The sequence below is a fragment of the Juglans microcarpa x Juglans regia genome, chromosome 8S, assembly GCF_004785595.1.
Source record: "Juglans microcarpa x Juglans regia isolate MS1-56 chromosome 8S, Jm3101_v1.0, whole genome shotgun sequence".
Lineage (NCBI taxonomy): Eukaryota > Viridiplantae > Streptophyta > Magnoliopsida > Fagales > Juglandaceae > Juglans > Juglans microcarpa x Juglans regia.
This window is the reverse complement of record NC_054609.1, coordinates 8435326-8450784: the sequence shown is the minus strand read 5'-3', so window position 1 is coordinate 8450784 and position 15459 is coordinate 8435326. Positions and strand designations below refer to the sequence as shown.

The window sequence follows — 15459 nt, the reverse complement described above, 5'->3', positions numbered from 1 at the left end:
TCTTGATAAGTTATCTCACATTTTGTAGATTAAGGATTTAAATTCCCACTTACTCAATTTTATTTTGGAATAATATATACGTAAGGGATTAACAATATGATTCGAAAAAATAGTTCAATTAAGACAGATTAAATTGATTAATAATCGCAAAAATACAAGTTCGTTTAAATAGTTAGATGATATGAGATGAGATAGTTTTAGATGAGTTGAATAAAATATTGTTAAAATATTATTTTTTTAATATTATTATTATTTTAAAATTTAAAAAAATTAAATTATTTATTATATTTTATATAAAAATTTATAAAAATTATAATGATGAGATTATATGAAATAAAATAAATTGAAAATATTTGTATATCCAAACAACCATAAGTAGAAAAAAGAAAATTTCACTAAAATTTATTAAGTCTGATTCCAAAAGATTATAAAGTTCATGTAAAGGTGAAACCAATAATTCATTACAAATCACTCATTAGAAAACACCATTTAAGTCATCGAATACGTTCCAAAAGATCCAATCAACAAAGAAAGAAGAACCCTCAAGAATAGTCAGAAATAGCAGACACAATACTTTGTGTCACATCCACATGAGCTATTACACTCACCACAGCCTTCTTCGTCTGTGCGCTGTGAAGAAGCATGGCCTACCTTGTACCTTCCCTTAACCTTTTCTCTAAGCAGTGTTTTAGCCGAAAGTGAACTCAGCATTATATAAACTCAGAATCCTAGCCAACAAGGAAGCAGCCATAGCTAAAACCCACTTCCAAGCTTTGCACCACACAACTTTGAGCAGGACCCCAAGTCCCAGTTTTTCTGCTAGCTTCCTGTGAGTGGTTCTTGAAGCGACCCTGTATTGTTTTGGCGTTGCAGTGCAGAGCACTGGCAGTTGAGACACAGATTTCTGCAAAAGCCTTCTAAGATCACTTAATTTGGACCAAAAATGAAGAGCGAGAGAAAGAGACACTATGCTTAATGTCGTCGGGTGTTGGAAAGAGGTACAGCATCGAATGCAGAATCAGAGCTTGTGATTGGAGGTAAAAGAATTTTACCGAGCAACCATTAATAAGCGTTTATTGTTGGTGTTATTATTGCTGATATTTAGTGTTTTTCTGTCAAAGTGGGCTGTGGCCGAATTAATTCTTCACTGAAGAGTCAAAGATGGACCTCCGTGGACCATGGTGAACATTAACGTGACATTATCATAAACAGCCATGGAAGAAGCTCGACGAGTTCTGGTGATGGTGGCGATATTCATGTTCGTGTTGATTCGGTGTGGGGGAGCTCAGCAACAGGTGAAGCTGAGCTCCCGCGTCGAACGTGTAGCGTTACTCGAGCTACGGTCGTCGCTGGGGCTCAGGGCCAAAGACTGGCCCCTCAAGGCTGACCCATGCTTGAAATGGGCCGGTGTCCAGTGCCAGAATGGCCGGGTGGTTGGGATCAGTGTGTCCGGGCTAAGAAGAACCCGTCTCGGGCGGAAGAATCCGCGGTTCGCTTTGGATTTCCTGGCCAACTTGACCCTCTTGCAGGATTTCAATGCTTCTGGGTTTTCGCTTCCCGGCACTATTCCCGACTGGTTCGGCAATAGCTTTAATGCACTCCAACGGCTAGATCTCCGGTCATGCTCGGTGATCGGCTCGATTCCTTCGTCGCTCGGTAACTTGCGTAAATTGAACTATTTGTATCTGTCTGGTAATAGTCTTGCCGGTGCCATCTCTCCTGCATTGGGACAATTATCGGAACTGTTAGTTCTTGATCTTTCCCAGAATACACTTACTGGCTCAGTGCCTTCTAGTTTTGAGTCTCTTGGCACTCTTACAAAGCTTGACCTTTCTTCAAATTACTTATCTGGGTCGATTCCAGCTGGTTTGGGTAAACTTTCTCATCTTCAATACCTGAACCTTTCTGATAATAGTTTCGCTTCTTCAATACCCCGTCAATTGGGCGGCCTTTCTCAATTGGTAGAACTTGATCTTAGTAAGAATTCTTTGTCCGGTTCATTGCCTCTGGAGTTGAGAGGGTTGAGAAGTTTGCGGAGGATGAATGTTGAGCATAATGTTCTGGAGGGTCCATTGCCGGATGATTTGTTTACGAGTCTTAGTTCAAACGTTAATGCCACTTTTGCTGTGTTCAATCTCTCAAACAATCAGTTGTATGGGTCTCTAAACTTATTGCCTCTTAGAAAGTTTAGTTTAGTTGATTTGTCAGATAACTATTTCCAAGGCAAGGTACCTGATGCCAGTCAAACCACTGCTACTCTGGATGGAAATTGTCTTCAGATTGTGCCGGGGCAGAGGAGTTTGGAGGACTGTAGACAGTTTTATAATGTGAGAGGCTTGAGATTTGAAGCCCCAGAAACTTCTAAGACAAACAAAAGATTGATATACATAATGGTGGGTTTATTTGGTGGGATTGGTTTGATTGTGCTTTTCGCATTTGTCATGGTACTTATCCTAAGAACGTGCGATAAAGGCGTTGCAAATCAAAGAGGGACTGCAAATGTAGGGTCTGTGACAGAAGGAGACTGCCCTTCGCTACCCAAGGATCCTGTCTCTATGATAGGTCTGGGAGAATCATTTACGTATGAGAACATGCTGCTCTTCACTGATGATTTTAGTGAAGCAAATCTTATTAAAAATGGCCACTCTGGAGACCTTTTCCACGGGTTTTTGGTTGGTGGGGTCCCTGTAGTCATCAAAAGAGTAGATTTGCGTTCCTTTAAGAAAGAATCATACATGATTGAGTTGGAGTTCTTCAGCAAGGTTTCACATAATAGGTTGGTCCCACTATTAGGGCACTGCTTGGATCATGAAAATGAGAAGCTTTTGGTTTACAAAGATATGCCAAATGGAGACTTGGCTAATTCCTTGCACAGAATTACAAATTCCAAGGAAGGAAATCTCCAGTCTCTGGATTGGATTACAAGGTTGAAAATTGCAACAGGAGCTGCCGAAGGCCTAGCTTACCTACATGAATGCACCCCTCCCATTATTCACAGGTATCATTCAACTAGCTTATGGGTATCATTGTTCTCTCTTCATGCATACAAATGACATTGCTGAATATAATAGGGATGTTGCTTTTCCACATGGAGCCCTAAAAAATGATTGTATATTAGACCTTTAGTTCCTTGTGATGGAAATAGTTTTAGCAATCTATGCTGGTGAAGATATCTGTACTTCATCAGAATTCTAACAAGAGTTTGTAGTGATCCTTTTCATGTGCTTTCAATTAGGCAATTTCGATTAACAATACTATATATTGATACTTTTAGCATGCTTTCATTTCAGTGAATTCCAGACACGTTTTGAGTTTTGGTATAGTATAAATTCCTTTGTAAGCGTGTCTTTTTATTCTAGATTTATCTGGAAGCATTATACCCAGTGGTGGAAATACTAACTCCAATCATATTTTTGGTTGTTGAAGAGATATTCAAGCAAGCAGCATACTTCTTGATGATAAATTTGAAGTTCGAATTGGAAGTTTGAGTGAGGTTCATGTCCAGGAAGGAGATTCTCGCCACAATGTGCTCGCAAGGTTCTGGCGGAAGCCCCAGTACGTACTATGAATTTAATATTTTCCTTGCGTTTGCACTTGCATATAAATTTCCTTGCATGTTTCGAGCTGTGCATTGCACCTGCAAGCCCCCACCCAAAAAAGTACAAAAGGAAAAAAATATGAATCTCCTCTTGCTTAGACGTCTGTTGAGATTTAACCTGGTATAAATATTCTCTGGAAGAGTGTCGTTGGCTGCACAAGTTGGCATGTCTTGAGACTTGGTTGATGTAGAAAAATATTGTCTTAAAAACTTTGAGAAGATAATTAATCATAATAAGATAATGACAATATTTAATAACATATTGCATCTGTAAAATGTGTCTATAGAAAAGCAGTTGTGGGACTGAATCCATTCATCTTCTCACTCTGTTGCAGGCAGTTTGATAACCTGCATGCACTTTAACTCCTTATAGATGCAAATACTTTGATCACTTGGCCCCATGAAATGAATTACTCTAAAAGAATGTTTAATCCAACCGACCTCCTAATTAGTTGGGAATCTAATTGAATCTATCTTCTGCTTTAAATCTTCATTTTTGTTACTTTTCTTTCTAGGGTTAAATATGTTTTTTTTTTTAAAATTCTGTTCATTGTTGTAACATTATTCCTCTTTGGTCCTGTGCAGAATTTCTGAACAAGGTCCTTCTGGTACGTATATTCACTTACATTTTCTGGATGCACTTTATTTCCTTTTCCTATTTGTAACATACAGAAATATAATTAGACCCACTTCCTCTTTGGTTGACCATCCTAACCTACCTGTTCCTGTGGGTATATTGGGCTATGTATTGGGGCAGAGTTACAAATCTTTTATTGGCCTCTGTGGCTCTGTGTAGTGTAATGTGTGTATTTATGTAAAATTTTTCTTCCGATACTAAAGTTTCCTAGTTTGCTATAGACACATACAGAAAATATTTGAAAAAGCAGCTCAAGATTTTCTTCAAATTATGCCCGATGATGACCTTTCATGAAGTAAAATTTATACAGTCATCTCGATTTTGAAATTCTTGTCAATTTCTTTCTCAATATAAGCTATAAACTGATTTCCCAGAAACCCATCTTCCATTCTAGTATGTAATCTAGTTTTTTATAATTTTCACATCATGGAAAGCTATCTTCTTAGTTGCATAGTTATTTCGGGGCTCATATTTAGAAGGCTAAAAAAGTAGGCCACTTCATGAAAAAACAATGACAACTATTTAAGACTCATAGAAAAGTATTGGGGATCCCATGTTTGGCACCCCCGAACGTGTGTCCCCCCCTGCTACTAAGACTTCTTATAAATTTGGCATTTCAGATATTTTTCTCTCTTTCAACTATGTAATATTTAGAAAAGAGAACTTACAAATGTTTTTTCCCCATTTCTTTGGTAATGGACAGGCTCATCATCATCAGCAACTTGTGCCCATGATGTTTACTGTTTTGGTAAAGTCTTGCTTGAGCTTGTAACGGGTAAGCTTGGCATCAGCAAATCAGATGATGCTGCTACAAGAGAGTGGCTGGAACAAATCCTTCCTTACATCAGCTCATGTGACAAGGAACTGGTAACAAAAATTATTGACCCATCTCTGATCATAGATGATGATCTATTGGAAGAGGTATGGGCTATGGCAATTGTGGCCAGGTCATGCCTCAACCCCAAGCCTTCCAAGCGCCCCACAATGAAACATATCCTCAAAGCATTGGAAAACCCTGTGAAGGTGGTCAGGGAAGAGAGTTTTACCTCTGTGAGGATGCGAACAATGTCACCAACGAGTTCTTGGAGTTTTGCCTTCTTTGGTAGCTGGCAGCACAGCTCATCAGATGGTGCCACCAATCCCGGCAATACTGGTACCAGTGGCTCGAGACAGTCAGGGAGAGTAAACTCTCATGGAAGTGGCGTACATGAACACTCATCTTCAAATAAAAGGCTATCCAGTGAAATTTTCCCTGAACCAATTGAAATGCTAGACCTAGAGAGGCAAGATGAACATTAGCTGAAGGCGTGAGTGTTTGTTGCCTTTTGTTGATAATACTGGGGCCTGCACAATTGCCTGCCTGGCTGCTCAACAGCACTCCCAAACAGCAACCTTTTCCAATCTCCTTTGATATGGAGTCCAAAGCCATCTAATGATATGTGGTCTGCTGACTGATCTGATGAGGAGTACCTGGTGGGGAAAATGCTGTTTTACGCCAACAGAAGATATCTAATGAAGTGGGTCCTGTAAATTGAACCAGACTTGTAAATATTGAAAGCTTGTCTGTTGTGAAAGCAAATTGCAATTTTTTCTCTTCTATGGAAGCTTTCTCATAGATCCCATACGTGTAAGATATGGTTGTAAGATGTTAGAATTTCTTCTTGTGGGACTATTGAGTTCTTCTTAGCAGAAAAAGACGAATAACCTGTGCAGAATAGGGGCTGTATTACGAATTTGTTCGGGAATGGAAAGCTACTCGATGTATCTGATGAACATTTTTTCGTTGTTGGGAATTTGAATATGTTGATTACATCTTCTAGCATGCCTAACCATTATTTATAGCAAAAAGACGAAATATCTTTACAACATGGTATGGATACAACCCTCAGCATGCAAGATTGCCAGGTTCTTTTGGAGACTGGAGTTATCAAGATTTTGGACCATGACCCCAGAAACATTCTCAGAGTTCCAGGTGCCAAAGGAAGTGTTGGGGTTTAATAGCACTATTGTTATTATAAAAATTTGGATTTCGTATTCCAAAAACAAGAGTTTAGTGACAGCTGCGCAAACTATGGAGAAGGTACACCACCAGAGGAGAGAAACTAAAGGAAGTAGACCAGACGAAATTATATGTAAGGGGATTTTCCCCACTTCACAAGCCCACTGAGCTTCAGCCCAATACCCGACCCCAAGGCCCAAGGCTCAATGTTGAGTGTGGCCGAACGATGTCAAGCCTGCTCGTCCCATTAGCCATCACTGTTCTTTACATATAGTTTGACATCGGAACGGGAAAAACAAAAAATCCTTGATCCTTTGACATGAGGATATCGACGGACCATCGAAGATAAAGCAAATTTGGAAACCACGCCGTATTAATGGCACCACTACCTGATCTACATGCCATATTAATGACGCTGTCGTAAAGGTATGCCGCATTAACACTTTGACAAAAGGAATAGTGCAAAAGGACATGGACTCCACAGGGGCACCTCTCCAGACTCCTAGTATAAATAACAACTCCTAAGTACGAGAAACTCTTTTTTATTCCTATACTCTCTCACTTATCTACAGACTTCTAAAAAACGATACTAACTTTGAGATCGGAAGCTACTCGGCCCCAAGGCCACATTCCTCCGGTTGCCTTATTCTCTATTTTTGCAGGCTAATTTTGAAAACCTGAGTTGTTGAACTAGGCTCAAAAGCATATGAAACATGACGTTAACATATACGAGCAAGGCTGAAACGTAAACACGAGCAGGTGGACCGGAGAGGTGAACCAAAGCAGCTACGCCGGGGAGGTAGACTAGAAGAAGTAGACCAGGGAGGTCGACCAAAGCAACTATACCGAGGAGGTAGCTCATGACAGACAGACCCCATGAAGCACAGACCGATTAGGTAGATTTGAGGAGGTAGACCAAGGAAGATGGCCCAAGCACATCCCATCGCCTTAAGCGAGTTTGTTAGGTTCCGTTTCTTGGACACTACAAACAATACTGATGTCTTCCTCACAAACACTAGAACCCAGGTGTGGGGATTTTACTTCAATAATTTCTTGAAGGTCAACCATAAAATATTTAAGATCTTAATTTTTAAATTTTTTCAAGGAAAAGGAAAACCTTATACACATGGTTTTTTGGCGATGTCAACCTGATTATGACGATACAAAAATGATCATGAAAGTTCCATGTTTATGCATCTGATATACAAACAACTATTGAACAGATTCATCAATTCAAATGTAAATAAAGAGCATGTACAAGACAGACGATTAAACAGAGTATAGAGGGCATGACTACTAGTGATTAGGATTGCAAATAAACCAGTCTGTTCGATAGTCCGCTTGATACTTGTCCAGTTAAACTCGAATTAAACTTGACTCGTGAAAAAAAAAGTTTCCTTTAGTATTGTTTTGCTTTAACTTGTATTTATGTGTACTCACTTGTATACATCATGTGTACTTGGACTTTACCTATTTACTGGGAATAAAATCTCATATTAATTATAAAAAAAACGTTTGCCCGTGAAAGTAGATACCCGCTCGGTTAGTAATGACACATACTAGACGAATGTGTACTTAGACTTTACCTATTTACTGGAAATAAAATCTCTTATTAATTATAAAAAAAAAGTTTGCCCGTGAAAGTAGATACCCGCTCGGTTAGTAATGACACATACTAGACGAAACTCAACTTGGCTCGGTTAAAGCTCGTTAAGGCCTGCTTGTTTATGCCCGAGTCGACTCGTTAGCTCAATTCGATTAAAACTCATTCATATATTGAGAAATATATACATACACCTATGTAAATGTACATATATATATATATATGTATTAACTAATAATATAAGTATAACATTTTTATAATTAAATATATAATATGTAACCTAATTACTTATACGTGTATATTGAATATGCTTCATAGCTATATTATATAATTTATACAATAATTAGTCGATAAGATTTTATAATTTTATATACTAGTATGTGAGAACCATATATAAAATAAATATATGCTATCATATTATGTTTATGTATTAATAATTTATATAGGCATATAATATATTGTTATTAACTTATTATTAATAAATATCAATTAGTTACGTATTAATTATTTATAAATTTTTTAAATTTTATAATTTAATAGAAGTTTTACTTGCTTGCTGTACAAACTCAGTATTATATTTTTTTGTTTTTTTATTTATCTAATTTATTAATTATTAAATCTTATTTAAAAAATAAATAAAAAAATAAACAACTCGAGCCGAATTTGCATGCAAAGATTTTGCCTGCAGCTTTGGTACTACACAACTGAATTATTCTTTCACTGATGAAAGATTTACAACAAATGTGATTATACAGACCAATCCATTTACAAAATTACATGGAACCTAATCATCAAGGAAGGCAAAGGAGGAAAGAGGAGAGGGGGGGAGTGTTGGGCATTAAAGGGATCTTTTCAAGAGCACCACTTTTGGGCTTTCCCTTTCTCTTCGCTTTGTTTGGCTTTCTGAATACAAATAATTTGTCATCCTATGAAAATGGCTACACAACAAATTGTAAGAGCGTGAACATATATGCTTCAAATTGGAATGATATCAAATTCATGGGGCATAAAATCTTCACTTGGTCTGTAGTATTTGTGTGGGGAGTACAGGCTTAAGTTGGACACTTGGCTAGTGTAAAGGCAGGCAAATCTCTCAACCTGCAGAGTCATCCAAAGCAAATGACAAAACTAAAACTAGAGATCCCATAATCCTGCCATGGCTCATCAGCACATACAAGAAAAGGCTTTGCAAAACAGTTGTCCAGAAACCTGACAAGGGGCGTAAACTTACCTGATGCGCAAAGCGTGAGTTCTGATAACCAGTCTTCATGAGTTGTCCCCAAACTTTATGAAACTGTTTGGCAAATGAAAAGATGTCAGTATATCACCATCATTGGTATAAAACCCAATTGGAGTTCTCCATGCAAATGAAAAATTTTCCTACCTTTTGGTGGCATTCCCTTTGAGCCTGTTGATGAGCTGATCGGACTTGCTCCCTTTGAGACTATCAGATGAAACAATTGGAGAGAAAAAAAAAATATTAATAAATTTTTTACATAGCGACATTCAAGCTGGCTATGGCATATGCCATTATAGATAAATGGCCTAACCTCCAACTCATCTAGTGCAATAGACATTTTATGCTTCTCATCAACATTGACATCTTCAAACCTGAAAAGGGATTGAATATTCACTAAAACATATACCGCGAAAGACCGACTGATACCAAGATATTGCTATTAGATTGTTACTTGAGAGACCACTTCACACGATGTATTTTTTCTTCAATGAAGTCACGCTGATTCCGCAACAATCTCAGTTCCTGCACAAATGTAGTGTAAATTATACAACATAATTTCTATAATTCAAGCGAGCTAGGCAGTTTATATGACTGAACATTTTTTGTCCCCACCGTAATTACAAAAATTTTAGAACAATAATTGATTAACCATTTTCACTTGGACTGATTAAAGCTCTTTTTAAAAAGAAAATCTATAAAACACACTGAAGTAAAATAGATAACTATTTCTATAAACACCTTGCGGGTATCCCTTAATTTCCAAAGCAGTTCAACCTCTCTCTCAAGCTCTGGAACAACAAGCATTGTTCTCCACCCTGTTCACAAGGGCAAAAATCAACAACCAACCAATAATACATAACATTTTCAAATAATATACCAATTCAAAAACTTCACATATACACCACAAAGACCATGATATTATTTGATTGAACCTCCTTTAATATCCATTAGGAAATTAAGTGTAAGATAGGAAGTGAAAATACAAACTAGAAGCAAATGAAAGAAAAAATGCTTAGGAAAATAAGAACATATTATACCAAGAACCTTTTTGCTGCGTAAAATATCTCCATATATGTGATCCCCGACATAGAGAACCTGCAAAATAAAAATATATTTGAATTCAAGTACCTCAACGTACAAGAATAGAAGTTAGAAGGAAGCAACAGCTCATCTTGACAATTGCCTTTAAGGATAAAAACTACGTCAAATGAAATCTGTCACAATTTCAAAGCTAACATAATCCCCATATCAAACTCTTTACTTTGGTGGGTCTTTTTGCTTAGGCATAAAGGGAAAAATTGATCAAACCCCTGTTTTGTTGTTTTATTTTAATTAGGTTCAAGTCTACTTTACTTAGGTCTGACGAGAATAATATTCTACAACTAGGAGGATAGGAATGATTAGACATGCAATTTCAAAACAGGAACCCTTTTACTATGTAAATTCAACATAATTGCTTATTGCAGCCAATGTTAACAGGACACCTAACCTGTGAACTTGACTCAATTGAGAGAAGTTTATGCAGATGGCCAACACTGCCTCCCTGGAAATTTAACAGCTATTATCAATCTTTTGTTGAATTTGAAAAGTACATGAACAATTAAAAATAAACTTACTATTAAGTTCGCATTATTATGTCGTAAATAGCTTCAAAGTATATCAAGAAAAATATCTCGATAAAAATACCTGGAAAACTCTGCACATCTTATTCAGCCCCTTCAATGATAATCTTGGCGAAGCACTTCCCACCTAGTTAATAAAGCATAAGATTAACTAATAAAAGGGGAAAACCATCATATGGGGGTGGGATATGCTAGACAATATAACCGACAACATTACATATTGACCTGAGGCATAGGAGAGCCATTATCAGTATTAAGTAGCATTCCAGACTTGGGTTCCACTTCAAACAAATTTGCGTGATTGTCCTCATGGAAGAAGCCCGGCTTTGCACTATATGGATAATGCCTCGTTAAGATTAGAGGTAAAATTACGGAACGAATAAACAAAACTTTGTTTTTAACATAAAAAATTGATAACTGCATCAAATCTCTGCAAACGAGCTACCTCTTTCCTAACTGAATTGGCTTAGACAAGTTTCAAGGAATTCCGAGAAATACATTTGAAGAGATCTTGTGGCCTCTCCAAAAACAACTCAAGAAACTTTTTGAATAGACCATTGATTCCAGTTAAATTGTTAAAGAACAATTCAAAAAGAAGATGGACATTATAACAGACTAGAAAAGTGCACAGAAAGTTACATGTATAATATGTACCTGCCGGTGATCACGACATCAAAGTACTGAAGCCAGTCACAATTCATTCTGTTACTGCTTTTCATTGTACATGATTCGCAGAGGAAGTTCATCACAATGTTTGTATAGTCCCATAAACTGTAAGAGATACGACCAAGGTTCCTCATCATGTATTCTTACAAAAATACTAACTTTCATAATTTAAATTTGGTAGTTCATACATGAGAAAGAAAAGAACCAAATGAACCAATAGATCGGGACATAAAAGAAAATTATATATCCATTTTAATGATAGAACAGTCCAATGAGTTCTTTTAAGAGAAGCAACAATACCTATTTGTCACTAAGAATGTAGAACGACCGGAATCTCTGAGCATTTTGAGCATCGGCACTATCGAGGTATCTTTGTTTATATATCTAGTTGAGAATCAAAGAAAAAACAAGTGAAAATATATTAGCTAAAATAAATGTAAGCAGTAATTAAAATAGTCAAGTATATATATGAAGTTAAGAACACCCTTGGCTATGACATTTATTATAGCTCAAATTCTTACTGTTCAGGATCTTTTGCAACCGTTTGCTTTAAAGTTCCATCACGGTGACACAGATCAACTGCAGCACGAACATCTTTGTACATATGAGCGTAGCTGGAAAAGAAATTTATAGACCATTGATATTGCAAAAAGAAAGGTATGTAGAATGGATATAATTGTATAAACCAGTGTTCTATGGAGTGCATGTCAGTGAACACTATAGTTATTAAAAATCCTCAAATAAGCCAAAAGAAAAAGCAGATAAAAGAATAAAGTAAGCACTACTCTTACTCAACATGCTCTGAAACTTTTCCAGGATTTCTGTCTTGGAAGTCAACCAGTTGAGCAAACAAGTAGGCTTCAGCTAGTGAAAAAAGGGTATCAATGAGAGCATAGTCAGGCTCATCAAAAGAATCCCGTAACAACGTATTCCCGTAGGTCCCAACTTTTTCTTCCTTCGACAGCTCCCTGAACCCATGATAAGCTACCTTCACATACTTGTGCCGATCCATCTGTATAAAGCACATAATGATTAACTGAAGCACTTTTCCATAGGTTTGTGCAACAAAGAATAGCATTGAAACCAAAATTAGTAAACAATGCTGTGAAAAACAAACAAAGAGTAACCTTCAAGATGTTTCCTCTCCTTTTATCAAGTACCAAGCCTCTCACCATGTACTTCCAATCAAATGACCAATCTAGTAACTGCATAGGGTCAGTTTTTTTAATAAACAAACCACATAGTGCAATTTTGAGAATAAAAAGTACAGAAGTAATGGACAACAACATATCTACCTTTGAAAGATATGCTCGATCAATTGAAACAAATTACCCAGGTATCATAGGTTATTTATTATACAAAACGATATCAAATGCTTCCTAGAACTATAAGCACATAAGCAAAAGTGAGTTCTGCTACATACAAGCTGAACACACCACTTATTATGGGGCCCATTATGATTTGTTTTTAGAGAAGGCCAAAACACCATGTTTTAATGTAACTGATGTTGAAGGCTTCTACATCAGCAGTGAGATATTTGTCAATATAAAGGCTTGCTAATACAATTTTTCAAACTAAAATAGACAAACCTCATGGGGGTATCCCAAATTGTAGACCAAATTTTTAATTGTGCCTTTGTAAGCAAGTGATTCAAAAGTCTCAGGCTTATATTGTGCCAAAGTGTAATCCATATCAAACCCGACAGATACAATATTCTTCATATTTAATGATCTGTTGCAAAAGATATGCTTTGCTATATCAATATTGTGTCCTCCAGAAGATGACCATATAAATGGTTTATGGCCACCATCACTGCTTGCCATATGAAGAACATTTGGTGATTTTTCACCAACGAAAGTCCTGTGGCTCTCGTCCATTGGATGGCTGGCCTGTAATTGACTTGCTCCTGATACTTTTTAGGAAGGGGAGAGGAGGGGTAAACAAAAGATTAGCTTCTGCTGGTGATTGAGAATGATATTAATATAATAGCAAAAGTCAAGGCCACATAATGCATTTATGCATTTTTTTCATGCATATTGTTGATGCCAATACCCTTTACAAATTCCCAAAATATATTTTCAACACAATATTTTCCAAGAAACACACATCTACTAAAAGAATCATCAGTTAAATCAACAAAGCTCCGAATTTGATATTTCACATTATACATAATTTATCACTTCAAATCCTACAAAATAAAAACTTTGTAGATTAAATCAAATGACTAAAATCACCATAAAGAACCTAAAACTTTTATTCTGAATTTCCGATTAATTTATGCATACATCACCTTTATATGGATACCACCATATACAAACAAAACAATCACATTTTTGTATGCATAAACAATAATGCACATACAACATAACTGAATAACTAATAGTTCAAAACTTTCTCATTTTAGGTAACTGGCAGGCCTGCCTGATCCAATCGAAAATTCAAAATGAACTGCTCTAAATCCTCATTTCCCGTCGCTCCTCATCCAACCGCCAAAATCACAGAACTTATGTTCCCATATGAAAATGATAAACAAGAAACAATCTTTTCCCGCCAAAGAAAACCTTTTAAGTTCTTACCTGTGTTGTCAATCAAAAAGAGCACAAAGTGCACCATGCTAAGTTCCAACTATAGGAATCATCCAAGCTACGCTCCAAGAAACACCTAAACATCCAATTCCTCAATTAAAAACCAAATAATCTTTTTGCTCCCAGAACGACCTACCAACTAATACAATACCGGTTCGAATCTTCATACACTACAACCTCATAATCTAGACCAACCCTCCACGTAACAACCAAGCTTTCACCAAAGTACTGGCGAGATTAGTGTGCTAAGAATAGAAAGCATAGTTACAGACATTAATAGAACCGTAAACCCACAATAATCGTCAGCCTCACCGACCCAGAACAAACCCATAATTTTCAACAATCAAGAAAAAAAAAAAAAATCGAACCATTCTCGAAGCAAGACTGTAATGAACCGTTGTACCAATGGGACAAGACCCAACTACGGGAACGAACCTGCGGCGCGAATTGCTTTTCGTGTTCCAGAGTGAAGTGGAATCCGGGAAGAGACAGTGGGAGAGAAGAGGGAGAGGCAAAAGGAAACGGGTTTCTTGGAAATACGCATGGTGAAATTAAATAGGACGGAGTGGTGACCGGTGGAAGGAGAGAAATGGGATTCCCGAAGCGACGCGATTCACACGTTGGCCATTAACAACAATTGATGAGAATAAGAAGTTGCAGGGTCGAAGAGAGATTGAATCTACTTATTCCCGTCTGGAGAATGAATTGAATAATCCATGTTGGGAAGAATTTAATTCCCAGGATAAGTACGATTCAAGATTCGTTTTCTGTTTCTCCCAGCGGGAAATCGTTTGGACTTTGGAGGAGGAGAAACGCCACGTCGGATTGTATGCACAGCTGGGGCTTCCATAACTTGAGCTGGGAGGAGAAGACTGGTAACTGGTTTCGTTGGATATCAAAGTCGTTCCCACACCAGAAAAATAAAATTAAAAAAAATTAAAAAATTGTTTGCAAGTAAGCATAAAAATAAATCCTAATTTTTAAATTGAGTAAATTGTAAAATTAGAGAAATGTGGTTTAATATGGTACTAAATTGTAAAATTATTATTATTACAAAGTAGATTTAATATATCATATGAAGTTATAAAAAAATAGATTTTTGTTTTTTTAATTATGTGGATCTCATATTGGACTCAAATTTTTTTTAAAGAAATGATATTTTCAGTTCTAGAATGTGCAAGTCTTGTAAGCTTCTTTTGAAAATAGTGGGTAAATATATAATTCACATAAAAATTATTTTTTAAATGATAGATCTTACTTTTTTTTTTTAAAAAAAGTACGCGAGACTTGCACACCTTAAAACTATATCTACCATATAGTATTACTCATATTTTAGTGTATGCAAGTTCTACACAATATTTTAAAAAATTAGACTTTTAAAATTAGATTTTTTATGTGGATCTTGTTCGTAACTCACTTTTTTTAAAGTGATTATACCAAACTTGCACATCTAAAATTATACAACCATTTTTCTAGGCTCAGTTTGGATTGAGAAACACTCTTAATCCA

General features: G+C 36.5%; 2 protein-coding genes across 4 annotated transcripts; one reads left to right on the top strand and one right to left on the bottom strand.

The window, feature by feature from the left end:
• Positions 1–601: 601 nt before the first annotated feature.
• LOC121244343 (probable LRR receptor-like serine/threonine-protein kinase At2g16250) lies at positions 602–6045 on the top strand. The gene is made up of 5 exons (XM_041142373.1): positions 602–1037; positions 1122–2998; positions 3427–3555; positions 4184–4206; positions 4939–6045. Exons 2-5 carry the CDS (start codon positions 1215–1217, stop codon positions 5532–5534), a joined length of 2532 nt encoding a protein of 843 aa, XP_040998307.1. The 5' UTR covers positions 602–1037; positions 1122–1214; the 3' UTR covers positions 5535–6045.
• A 2714-nt stretch (positions 6046–8759) lies between these two features.
• LOC121244346 (5'-nucleotidase domain-containing protein 4-like) lies at positions 8760–14845 on the bottom strand. Of its 3 annotated transcripts, XM_041142377.1 has the most exons (18): positions 14386–14845; positions 13942–14026; positions 12955–13277; positions 12493–12570; positions 12157–12377; positions 11887–11979; positions 11666–11749; positions 11354–11470; positions 10925–11030; positions 10764–10826; positions 10567–10620; positions 10115–10172; positions 9816–9892; positions 9529–9599; positions 9388–9448; positions 9222–9281; positions 9069–9131; positions 8760–8935 (listed from the first exon to the last, which is right to left on the bottom strand). In XM_041142377.1, the coding sequence occupies exons 2-18, from the start codon at positions 13976–13978 to the stop codon at positions 8813–8815; spliced, it is 1689 nt and encodes a 562-aa protein (XP_040998311.1). In that variant the 5' UTR covers positions 13979–14026; positions 14386–14845; the 3' UTR covers positions 8760–8812. The 3 variants fall into 3 exon arrangements, with proteins under 3 accessions (XP_040998311.1, XP_040998309.1, XP_040998310.1); XM_041142375.1 differs by lacking the exon at positions 13942–14026; XM_041142376.1 differs by lacking the exon at positions 13942–14026 and having other exon boundaries at positions 12955–13271.
• Positions 14846–15459: the final 614 nt, after the last annotated feature.